General features: G+C 40.8%; 1 protein-coding gene across 1 annotated transcript in view; it reads right to left on the bottom strand.

Annotated features, from left to right (window-relative positions):
• Nucleotides 1-973: 973 nt before the first annotated feature.
• The window catches only part of adgb (androglobin), a 35717-nt gene continuing 23529 nt past the window's right edge, over nucleotides 974-13161 (bottom strand). Inside the window, exons 23-35 of the mRNA XM_085770388.1 lie at nucleotides 12374-12467; nucleotides 11545-11676; nucleotides 11192-11345; nucleotides 10637-10824; nucleotides 10215-10381; nucleotides 9641-9768; nucleotides 8107-8215; nucleotides 5873-6027; nucleotides 4696-4851; nucleotides 4457-4547; nucleotides 4243-4336; nucleotides 1513-1696; nucleotides 974-1327 (exon numbers count right to left, since the gene is read on the bottom strand). Coding sequence (XP_085626514.1) covers nucleotides 1124-1327; nucleotides 1513-1696; nucleotides 4243-4336; nucleotides 4457-4547; nucleotides 4696-4851; nucleotides 5873-6027; nucleotides 8107-8215; nucleotides 9641-9768; nucleotides 10215-10381; nucleotides 10637-10824; nucleotides 11192-11345; nucleotides 11545-11676; nucleotides 12374-12467 — 1856 coding nt within the window. The 3' untranslated portion in view covers nucleotides 974-1123. The remainder of the gene's footprint in view (nucleotides 1328-1512; nucleotides 1697-4242; nucleotides 4337-4456; nucleotides 4548-4695; nucleotides 4852-5872; nucleotides 6028-8106; nucleotides 8216-9640; nucleotides 9769-10214; nucleotides 10382-10636; nucleotides 10825-11191; nucleotides 11346-11544; nucleotides 11677-12373; nucleotides 12468-13161) is intronic.

Raw genomic sequence — 13161 nt, 5'->3', positions numbered from 1 at the left:
AGCACAAAAGCTTTAGAGTGGGAGCACATTACTGCAGGATGACTTTGCACATGCACATACATTCAAGCAGGCACAAATAAAAGCCTTTTCATCCTGCTATCTCCAGCACACACGCACATCCACGCATTCTAACACATGCACACACACGGCATAAAGATAATTTCCTTCATGCAGCAGCACAAAATTGAACTATTCATTATTGTCAACCTTGAAAACAGCCTGGTGCAGGCGTGGTAATGAGAATTTATTAATGTCCACAGCCACTAGATGGCACCCTCTTCCCTTTCATTTCCAATTTGGCTTTCCATTCCTCAGCTGATCAGCTGACTCTCTCTGTGGGATGGAGACCAACTAGATGCACTCCCATAGTAAGCTAAGATAAAGGGCACTTACTTTACCACATCAAATTGACTTGGAAAAAAACAGAACATTCATTTCATCAACAGTCTTATACACATTAGAAACCTAACCATGTGTATGTTCCCTTCAACCTTGAGCATTATGGTAATTGAGAGCTGCCATGTTGTTGTATCCCTGTTGTGTTCTTCATACATTACACTTTGTCTTGGTCTTTTATAAATGAACTCTTGTGGGCTTCTACCAGCAAGAATATATCAATCACCTGATCAATCAGTGGCACTCAGCTTGTGGGAGGTTGACTGCATCCAGCATGCCTTGGGCCATACGGTCAATACAGTGACCTTCAAGACAACAAAAGATTCGCAGAATATAATCAGGCATAACGGGCATCAAAAAGTCAAAGCCATACATTGGAAGCGAGATGACTTGACATTCTCAGTGCAATGAAAAGAAAAGTGAATTTACCAGTAACAGCCATTTTGTCATTTAGAGTTTATTTTCTACAAGAAAATGAATATATGTGAACAGTGGTTCTGTTATTACAGGTCATAGGTGGATATAGGTGTGTGCTACAAGAATATTTATTGATATATATGGTATGCGATACAGAAGATATTGTGAAAATAATAATGTTCTGTTGAGGTGTTGTTTCATTGAGTGCACGCCACAAGGTTGTGATTAAACAAAGATCCTTCAGCGCTCACGCAGACTTGTTGAGAGATGTCTGAGGAGAATTGAGACTGGAAGTTGGTGCCAATGACCATCATTTTTTCTTGCCAGCACTCTTGGCACGTTTGTTAGGCTGCTCGGTGGCAGCAGAGGTGGGGGTTGTTTTTTCTAGAACTGCCTGCTGGGCCTCCTCCAGAGCCTGTCTCTCTTCCTGTTCCTTCTTCGCGGCCGCCATCTGACGGCTACTAAATGCCTCACAAGCGCTGAGAAATTTCTTACAGCGCTGCCCCAAGGCTGCCTGGAGACAAGACAGACAAAGGCAGAGAAGTTACAGAACGGTGTGGAACCAGAGGGGAAAGGCAGCTGACAAAAAGACTTTCTCACTCTATTTCACCCTGATAGCCAAATCCTCTCATTATTGACGCCTACACCTTCTACAGACAATTTCACCAATCACATACTTGTGCTACTGTTATGACTGACCTGCATGCTCTCGTACATCTCCAGCTGGTGCCTCATTAGCTCCTTCCTGTTGAGCTCCTGCTGTTTCTGGTGCTCCAGCACATTGTCTCGGACCAAACGGTAGGTCTGGATCTTTTCTAAGTGGTCCCTCTGCTGGATCTCCTCTATCTGCGAGTCCATCAGCACCGGAATATCTTTTTGGCGTCTACGGGCGTACACAAGGACTTGAAACAATCCATATACGTAGACCATAATTTACATTTTTACACTTTACTTTCCAATATTGTGTCCAAATGAAATGTTTATGTAGTTACTTATTCAGTGAATGCTCAAGACTTTGCCTGAGAAATACTGCATTGTGCAGTTGCATACGGTCCATCAAACTTTGAATGGAATATATTGAGGATCACATTGTCATCTCAAAATATTGTACAATTTATCAAATTCCACCGGATTGCAGATTTTAGAGACTATTCTGTACGATAGGAAAACTGACAATGTTGACACAGGCAGAGCAAATAAAAATGGAAATGTGGCAGATAAATGTAGACAGACAGGAAATGATAAACACACAGTCCCACACCTTATCTCATATCCCAAGTTGCACATCCAGATTTAAATCTGTGAAATCTATTTGGTTTTGGTTATACCGACCATATTCCAGTATTTATCTGTTAATATTTGATTGTGTGACTAAAATGGAATTTGTGTCTATGTGCAGGCAAAGAGAGACAGAAGCAGCCAAGTAAGTGTGAAGCAGTTAGTCAATATGTGTGTACTTGGTTGTAAAAGACACACACATGACCACACTTTGACACGCACACACACTTGGAGGGAGAGATTCAACGAGAGATTACTAGTGCTAAATGTATCCATCTATTTCCTTTAAGTTGACCTTAATGAGGAGGCGAGGCCAGTGGAGGTGAGGATAGAGTTCATTCAGTTAATGAACATTGCCCTGTTAAACCTCCCTCTCCCTGTGTAACAATGTGTGTGCAAATTCTATAAAGATGGGATACATGAGTGTGTGTGTGTGTGTGTGTGTGTGTGTGTGTGTGTGAGCGTGAGCGTGCATGAGTGTTAAATGTATGATGTGCCCTGTGCTGTGCCTTTGTGAGAGAGGTGTCTCGCAGACTAATCAGACTCCCCTAATAGACTAGTCCTCAGGATCCCTCTCTCTCGGCTTTAAATGCAGGCCACAGTGTCAGCAGCCATTAGCGGCTGGACACGCGCGCACGTGTCGGCACGAACACACACACACACACACACACGGATATACCCACAGCAGGAGAGGATGGAGAGGTGATGGGAGAGGGGCACATCTCATTGGAGCGACGAGCTCATTGGGGTCCTGAAATAGCTCTCTAATTAACAGACCCAAATATCATCTCATTTATCATGGAGAGGGACGGACAGAGGGATAGATGGAGGGAGGGAGAGTAATGGGACACTGTGGAGGGAGACGCTTCCCTTCCCAACACTCACTGACGAAAGTTAAAAGCTAACACTTTTCACGTTGACAAGCGAAAAACTCAGAAAGCTGCTTGACAGTAATTGGGCATCCATGCTCAATAGATGAATATTCTTTGTGCACTGTTAAGTAGCCGCCCGACAGCAGGTAACATTTCTAATTGGGATCCAGCTACACAGTGTAGTAGAACTGTTGTACTGTATTTCCGTGGTTGTTATACATTTGACTGTACAGCTACTCAGTCAGATTCTGTCAGTCAAGAAGCAAGGCACAGCAACCCCAATACCACGCTAACATGCTCTACATTCACCTAAACAAGCAACATGAAATGACAGTAGCTTGCTTACAGTATGATTTCACTCAAACTTAAATGATTCATCTGTTCAAACCCTAAGATATTGAGGGTAAAATCTGTATTATTATGTCACTCTGTAAACATCCCTCTGCCGGTGTAAGGTACATTTGGTATGTTTGTCCTAGAGGTTGTGGATGGACAATCTCTTGAACAAATGACCTGGGAGCAGACCTCTTTATTATTATTTTTTCTGTTTGTATACTCTAGCTTCTTCTTCACACTGCCTGCACGCAATGTTTATATATTACATACATCACTATCCTCTGGAGTCCATGCATTGCCCTTTCAGGCCAGTGAAAGTGTACAGTCTTGTAACATTGCTGTTCACAGCACCAATGGGAGCAAAGGTCACAAACACATGAAATCACCAGCAACGTCCGCTGTAGATACTGCACGATGCTGAATGTGCTGGTGAGGATAAAGATGCCGGTATGTTTACCCATACGTGGTGAAGACACACCGTACACAGACACATATGTGCACACAAACAAACCAAACTCATCTACTGCAGCCAGGCCTTTCAGCTACGACATGAAGTCAGGCTCACAAAGCTAAAAAAGCAGAGTGATTCAACAGCTACATTAAGCAACTGGACCGAACACTGCATATTACCCACAGGACTTCAACAGGAAAAAAAAAGAAATTGCCTGAAAGACAAATACATCGAGATGATGATTCTGTCTTGGCTGTTTATGTATTATTATCCATCTCTGCCCTCTAAGCACAGAAATGAATTTGTCTGTTGGAATAGCCTGATCCTTAAGCAGCCACAGTGGTGCAACAAACTGAAACAGTGTAATATATAGTTATGTGAGCAACTTGTGATGGCTATGGTCTGCTATCATCATTATTCCAACTTTATATGCATGCTGCCCAAATAAAATAAAGAAAGAGAGAGAGGAGGAGTGAGAAAGCTGCAGAGCACCTGATGAAGGGCGAGTAGTCCATGTGGAGACAGGTGGAGGAGGTATCAGGCAACTTTTCACTAAGAGAGGTGTCAAGTCCAGATCTGGAAACAGCTGTAAAAGAACCAATTATAAAAGGCCTCATTACCATCCAGTTTTATCCTGAAATAAAAAAGTATACCGACACATAGAGTATGGAGATGTGTATATGTAATACATGTGTGAGTATTGTACCGCGCTCTCTGTTTTCCGCATCATCTGCAGGAGCTTCATCACTTGCTGGATGTTGGACTGGGTTAAGAAACTGGAGACGAGACTGTGAAGCCTAAAAACACAGCAAAGTATTCATCAGTTTTTAGTGCAATTAATGGTATTAAGACACGTCTTTCCAATCCACATACATTTTTACATAAGGTATTGGAAAACTGTTAAGCAATTCTCTTAAATTGCCACCAGCTCAGTTCCTGGGTTACCTTGGCATAGCGGCCTGGCTCAACCATTTCCCAAGCTTTTTTAGTGGATTTAATCTGCTCCATTCTCTCTCTGTCCTTCTTCACCTCGATGCTCTCTGCTTTACTTTTGTCACTGACCACACGCAGAGTCCAGTGTGGCTTCGTCAGGTCAAGGTTCTGCAGAGAAAAAAAAACAAAAATTATAAGGCACATGCTCACGCACACACATGCACCAGCTGAAGGTCACCGTACAACAATACCGGTATATTACAAGTGTGTCTTTTTCAATGAGCAACTCAGACAGTCTGGCACACAGCCAGACAGACACTCAGAATTATATGTTCTGTTCAGTTATCTTTTTATTGTAAATAGATCATTTTTGTTCATTTGTCATTATTATGATGAATATCATATCCTAAACCTTCACTAATGTTGTGCAACTAATGCTGAAAAAACATTCAAAATGGATATTTGCTGAAGGGGATCAGTATTCTGAAAATGTACCAACCAAATTTAATTTTGTTTAGGATTTGGCATGTAGAGCAAGGGAGAATAGAGGGAATAACAGGAGCTAGGTTGATGCCATTTGTTGATGCCAGTCTGTTTTTGTTAGAATTTCAGAGTTAGCTGACATCAGAGACTACCAAATATGAAAATACTGACCTGCTCGGTATAATAAACAAAAAATATTATAGAAGAGATGTCAGTTCAACAACAGTCTCATTACAGTACGTGTGGTTTGGACAGGGATCTGTGAAGAGGAGTTAAGTATGTACTCCACTGAAGTGGTTCAACACCCTCCTCTCAAAAAGGCTAAAATGACTATTTCTGCTCATTTTTACATGACAACTGTCACAGTACCTTAAATACAATACTATGGAAAATACACAATGACACAGTACGTTTTATGTTGAGAATACAAAATCAGTGCTGTGCAATGGCTGGGAATGCATATTGTCCTCTTGAATCTGACCTTGCTTAAACTCGTCTAATGAATGGTGTTGCTATGCATCATTGCCAGTATGAAAATCCAATTCAGTAAAACTTATGAAACCCAAACAGTTATTATTCAACAGCTCATTCCTGGGTTTATGGATTAGAAATATGTATGCATAATACTTGTCCTAATTTGCAGCTGAATACTCTAATGCTTTGGTGTTGTGCTGTTGTGTGTCACGGTGCTGTAGTGATGTATTACCATTTCCTGCCTGGAGCCAGATTTGGATATGGCAGCTGGCTTCCCCTTCTCCTTGTCTCCTTCGACTTTCCGATGTTGTTTGGGTGTGTCAGACTTGTGCCCATTACGGCTCGGTGTGTCAGTGGATGAACGCTTCAGGTCCTCAGGATTGTATACTACATTTTGGCAACATAGATTATGATTAAATTCTTCATCATCTACAAATCTGATGTAAAACATGTTGTTACTACAAATGTTATATTATTGAAACATTAAGAGGGTGTAAACATTGCCAATTTACACAAAACAAAATAGGTATGTTGGCATTTCTTTTCCAAACGTTTGACATGTTCAGATTAATTCACTTATAAAACAGCTTCTCTCTTAATTCATACCATGTCCACGGAGGAACTGTTTCTTAGAATGAACTCATCTATCCTATTCACAGTCTGCTCAACACAAGTAAAGCTCAGCTAAAGTAGGAGTGCGGCAGCATGGGCAAACACTGCATGTGTTGTATTGTTGCTTGTGTGCTAGATGGCACTGTTGTACTTCGTAGATAAAATTGAACACAATCCACAGTTGAGATGAGGCATTAACCATGAGTCTCACTTGCGGAGGCACAGAGAGGCATAATAATCCATCATTTAGCCGAGACCCTGTCATTCTGCTTGAGCAGCTTTGGTGCACGCTTATTGAGTTACTCTCATATCATATAGAAATTCAATGTTCAAATTGGATCTAAATATCAATCTGCTGTAATGTCAAGATAAGACTGAAAACAGATTTTCTGCTGGATAAACTAAAAATGATAAATATTAGGATGTACATATTTTTTGTTGCTAAACAGATGCTCTCTTATAGCAGAATAAAGAAAATTACAATTAATTGGTGTTGACCGTATATACTGGGTTTTAAAACAGAGATGCATAGATGTGCACATTAAACATGCACAGAACAGTGTTCGGACTGCAGCTTGTTAAACAGCTTGTTAAAGAGGATTCAAAGCTTGCGTGGCATGCAGTGCGTGTGCATCCATGTAGCATGTACGGAGCATGATCAAGGGCACAGCCTCACCACTGAGACAGAGTTAAACTGGGTGAAATTAATTCACTTTCTTGCTGAGATATTTCCCAGGGCACCAGGGGGCAAGAGCCAACTTCATTTGACTTCCTATTGACCCACTTTCACAAGCTCATTGGGAAGCCACGGGAGATACATGTGGACATTGGCTAACACGTACACACATGGACAAACCGGAGCGTACCATTGGCAAAAAAAAAAGACAAACCTTGACATGCTAACATGTATGTAGATGAACAAACAGCATATCTAAGCATCACTGTTCATCTAACGGACCACATGGTCATTACTGCAATAAATCTGGTGGCTCATCTTTCTCTGTAGTCAAAAAGCATCTCATATCTAGATATCTGGCTTGCAAATTTAGGCATAACACCCACACAAAGATTCACATATCACACATGGACACTTATCTTTAGATTTCATGCCATGAAAACTGGATGGGTAAATACAAAAACCATTGTCAGGGGCAAAAGAGGAGAGATAAGAAGAAGCTGGCATTTGTCTTCAGGCAATCACGCAAATTGTCACCCATGTGGAACCTTTTTCACACCAACATCCACCAAATGTCGCAATTAATTCATCAATTCAGAATTTTTTAAGAGGCTTCTGGAAATTTAAAAGCCTTGATTTTTCAAATCGATCCAATTTGTGTAGCATGATTAAAGGCAGAGGAGTAGAGTTGGTGGCAGAGGACAGGATTATTGCCTGAGCCAATGACCAGTGGGCACAAGAAACCACACTATGTGATCTGCGAAAGCAGCTGTATTCATTTGGCTTTTCATTAGGCTTGTGATTACGGCCCCTGGCTAGCGTAAGTAAAGAACAAACAGCGTCTGCTTTGGCCCCTGACACTGCCTACTGAGTATCTGCCACATTTTGCACTGAACACAAAAATAAGCAGTGCAAAAAAACAAAACATGAGGGGGATATCAGAAAAACCATCTAGGCTGAAAAACTTTGAATGAAATCATAAAAATGAAATTGCTTCACAACCCACTGTAGGGATTTTAAGGGTTTTCTGAACATGCATAAATTAAACCTAATTAAACTTTTAATTTGATTTTCATATCAAGCTTCAAAATGTACTGTAAACTATGACTTCCATGTCTTTCCTTCAGGCGTCTAAATGTAGTTGACTGTTGTGGCATTTATAATTGTCAGGCATTTACCTCTTTCATTCTTCTCCAAGTCTTTGAGCATTTTGATAAAGGCCAACTGAGAGTCGTCCAAATCCCAACTCTTATAAAGAACCTCTGCCTGCAACACATACTTATGACCCTGTGAAAAACAGACATGCAAAGTTAGTGTACAACAAATTTAAACACAACACACAGATATGCAGATTAACGGAAAAACATAGATACAGCATAACATGTGGCCTACAACACCATAAGCCAAGAGGTAAGTGTTATTTGTAAATATACAGCTGTAAACTGCACTAATGCTGATGACAGAGCTCTTAAACAAGAACATCACATTATCATTTTTGCTGTTCTCTGCTGTCTTTGACAGAAGCACATGCTTGGCACACATGGAAGAGAGGAGGCAGAGGGCTTGTTAGCAACAATTACACCGGAGGTGGTAACTCCTACATCCATCACACTGAACAGAAACGACAGGATTTAGACAATATTCCAAGGTGAGACTCAAACTAATAGAGCAGGACACATGCTAGACAAAACAAAAATTACCAAATTATAGCAGTTTCATTTAGTTCCTAATAAATGCATTTTTTTAGAAAAATGCTGATGCTATTGTGTCTTGTTTGTTTTTATGTGTTTACATGTGTGTTTTTAAGTCCTGAAAAGGTTACATCATAGGAACCATCACCATCAATCCACCATTACTGATTTGTCTGCTGAGTGTCCCTGTGGCGCAGACCAGAGCCTTAATCACTGACCCTTTACTCAAAGTCTTGATCAATGTTCTTAGACTGATCAATAGCTGTTTATTCTGGCTTGCTGCTTATCTGTGCGATCTGACATGATCTGTCGCATTACTATTGATGACACTACAGTGTTGTGTTACTTCACAGACAAGACTTTGAAAATAATTTGTTGTTGAAAGGCTTGACTATTCTATTGTAAATATCAAATGAATTGTGCTGTTATGTATGAGGTGTAAGCAGTTGCTCAGGGAACATTAAAATGATTGGTTGTTCACATGTATCAGTGGCATCAATAACAGTCATCAAATAAAATAAATAGACCTTAGTTTATTCTCCCTGTTTGATGGACCTGTGCACACTAAGCACTGTGTGTGTGATTATTTTGTGTATGTGAATGATGTAGTGTGTACTATATACTTTAGCAATGAACAACCAAATGACAACAGGTCTGTTAGATATAGAGCCTTCAGACAATAGAGTGACTCATAAATCATGCACAAATCACTGCTCTGACAAGTTAGACAGTAACAACAAAACCACCCTGCCAGTTTCTGCAGCTCGCCTCTTGCAAATTTTGTCTGGGTGAGGATGTGGGTGTGTGTGTAAGTTAATGTGCATGTGTGTCTATGTGCATGCCTGCAAGCAAGGCGTTATCTGTATCTGGCAGTGAAAAATTGATATGAACACAGGCAGCAAGCAAGTGGGTGAGAAAGACAGAGAGAGAAAGTGAGATGTGCGCTCGAGTGCGTGTGCAAGTGAGATCAGAAAAGTGTTTGAGTAACAGCAGATACCACACAGACAGTTGTCAGTGATACCGTAGTCTCTGTGACTGAAGACTCCTCATCTGATTGCCCAGTTGTTAGTTGGGGAGTATCTACCACCTTGACTCCTTTGTCCTGAATGGGGCATCCCTTCTGGCTCCGATTCTTCTCATCTGTGTGGGCTGTTACAGAGAGAGAGATATTAAACTTGGGTGATAAAGACAGAGGTGACCTTGTGGAAGCACTAATGGAAGCTTCAAGAAAGAAAAAAAGATGTTTAAGATGCAGGTTTTGAAAAGCTGCTGTGTGTGGTGCAGACTGAAATTATCATTTTGCCTTTCAGAGAAATTCAATGCCACAAGGGAGCCCCAAAGCCAAGTGAAGCTGAACACACTGTGTGACTGTGCACCAATGCAAATAAGATGGTCAATCCCAAGAAACTATTCCTGATGACTGTCACTAAATATTTAACATTAAATTGGGCTGAAGATATGTTATCTTAGGTATTTATCACTGCTGATTATCACAGATTAAAACAGAAACACACATACAAAGGTCTGTATCTGTGTTTATAGTGATTACAATCTAATGCTATAATCCAGAGACATACTGTACAATGAATGCTCACCTTTGCTAGCCAGGAAGCAGAACACAGGAATAATCACATGGCCTTTCCCTGTGCTGCCGGCTACCTTTTTCTCCTGATCCAGAATGGACAGACGTATCAATACATCTGGCTTGGAAGTCTGAAACTGAATTGTTCCCAGGACCTCTGTTGTCACCTGCACAAAGAAACTATGGGAAAGAGGGGCTTTTTCAACAGCTCTGTTGAGAGGAAACCCACTGTGTTCTGTTATCATTGTCACACCTTGTTTCTAATAATAAAGCATCCCAGATCATGTTACTGCACTGTGAGTAAGAATAAATGAGAGCTATTGGATGCCATTTGTTATGTTACATCCTCAGCAACAATGAATTTGCATATAAAATCCCACAGTGATGATTCTACTGAACCTTTAAGTTAGATAGCGTATTCCACATTTCTCTTACCGACATATGAGGTTTTTGTCATTGGGGATGTAATAATCCCGGAATTCCCTCACTGAAAATGTGCTGAGTGGGGCCTCACTGGACAGTTTTGGAAGCGGTTCCCTTAAGCCAATGAGGCGCATCGTCCACTTGGCACCAACAGGAGGTGATTCAGGTGTGACAGCCTCTGCTACAAAGGTATAGCCAAGCTGGAATAAGAGATACAGAGATTTTTAATTGTGAAATCAAAAATAATTTTAGAGGGAGTGTGTAAGACAGGTGAACATGGTGAGAACCAAAACACAACCACAATTTTAATTTACTGTTCACATTCATTTCATGTGTAATACATTAAATGAATGGTTTCAACAGTATTTCATCTGTCAACCACAACTGGTTGCCAAACAGTCAACAACAAGCTTGTACCCAGTTACTGATTAAGTCGGGCAGGAAGCATTACTAAAATTGATTGATTTATCATAGTATAAAGTGAGAAAATTGTAGTTTTCCAAAATTACAAAAACAATGTCAAGTACATGAAAAATTGAACTGTAAGGATACGTTGCAACCACACACCTTGTTGGGTTGATAGGCATGGGTTGCTAGTCTGTTGAAGACCATGTCACGCTCCTCTCCTGTGTCATTATTTATAACGTGCAGCAAACAATTAGGTATTGGTGAGTAGACCTTTGGTATGAGCAGCATCTCCTGAGGAACCAGGAATACCTCTCTTCACATATAACAAAGATAAAGTAAACAAGATTTGTTTTAGCTTCTGAAACACAGTGTGCAGTTTACAAAAATATCTATATATTAGCTTTACAAGCAGAGAGAAGGAGAAATCAGCCATTTACACCTGAATCCAGAATTTTCATATCAATTTGGCATTTGTCTTCCACTGAGGAGAATAACCTTGAATGTTCTCTAACCTAAAGACCAAGACCCAGGAGTTGGCTGTGTCTTGAAGAGAGACGGAGTAATCAGCAAAGATGGTTTTGGTCCAGTCATCCTGCTGACAGGCGTAGAGCTCTGCTCTCCTAACAGAGTGGTCAATAATAAACCTATGCAGCAAACAGAGAAGGGGAAAGCACTTTCAGAAACATTTTGAATCAAGTATTAAAACTACATTATGTCATCAAAAGACCATGATAAACTTTATGCTCAGACCATTTGGAGAAACCATAACTCTGACTATGATACCTATTAGTGAAATCTAGTGGGGGAAGAAAGGATTGTGGAAAGTAGTTCATCTCAGCACAAACTTTGAGTGAGATGGATGTTTCTGTCAGTTAAAAAAAAAAACACACGCTGAAAGGCTCACACCACCCAGCAAGCCCCCACCCTACCCTCCATGCACACATTGACCAAGCTTTAAAAACGCTCATGCGCACACATACTTCCCGAGGCAGCGGGTCATTCGGCAGACGCTGCTAGCCGATTGGAACAAGGAGAGGATAAACAGCAGATGGTACCACTGGGAAAAGATGGAACACAATGTGGAAAATGCTCCCTGCCTGGCCGCCACAGGCCGCCACAACCAGGAGAGGGAGCATATTCTGGGCATGCGGTGCAACAGAGAGGCTAAACGAATGCCACACAATGTACACAGCACTTGGCACAGGACTGTGATAGAATTCATATTCTCTCGGATAATGACATATGTGCTACGTTAAGGTGTGTAAAATAAGCATATAGAATTGAGAGTCACAGCTTTTATATTTTTCTATCTTATTTGTATAAAATATATTCTTCATTTACCGTAGTAAAAAGACAGCATGTTTGTCTGCATCTGATTCAAGCTTTGGCCACATGTCTGCAAGGATCTTAGATGCGCTGAGATTCTCCTTCGTGCCTGGATGACATGAGCACACACACACACAGACACAGACATAGAAACAGACACAGACACAGACACAGACATAGAAGAATATCCACCATTAAAGATGAAACATGTCTATGTTGATACGTAACACATGAAACAATTGTTGTAGCTGACCTAGTTCAGGCAGAAAAGAGAAACTGCAAAATGCATTTTGCCTGATTCAGTAAGAGGTGATAGGAGGAGACTATTCACACCTAGACATTAACTTTCACACTCATCTCACAGGACAGGTAACCACTCTGACAGAACCGAAGCTTTGATAAAAAAAGATGTTGCACTATGTGTTCATGGGCATGTGTGTGTTTGTGTGTATGTGTGTCCAAATGTGCATCTAACTTAGAGAATCACTAATAGATGTTTTCACATCTGTGGCATAGGTGTCCTTGCATCTTCCCTCCATTCCTCCTCCCTCTCCCTCAGCCCTCTCTTTTCAAATGGTCACTTTTCCAAATTGATGCGGCCATTAGAGTCACCACATCTAGCTATTGAGAGGCGAGGTCGCCCATCAACTTCAGAATTAAAATATTGTTACCAAAGAGAGGCAACAGACAGAAGCGGAAGAAGGGAACAAGAACATTGAGGCAAAAAGTGATATTGAAGTGAAGGATTTCAAAATAAATGTGGGGGTGAACAAGTTTATCATACCACATCTTGAAATGTGCTA

The sequence above is a fragment of the Trachurus japonicus genome, chromosome 24 (genome assembly GCF_045865225.1).
Source record: "Trachurus japonicus isolate A0001 chromosome 24, Traja_1.0".
Lineage (NCBI taxonomy): Eukaryota > Metazoa > Chordata > Actinopteri > Carangiformes > Carangidae > Trachurus > Trachurus japonicus.
The sequence above is the reverse complement of the archived record's forward strand: the minus strand, read 5'-3'. Positions and strand labels throughout refer to the sequence as shown.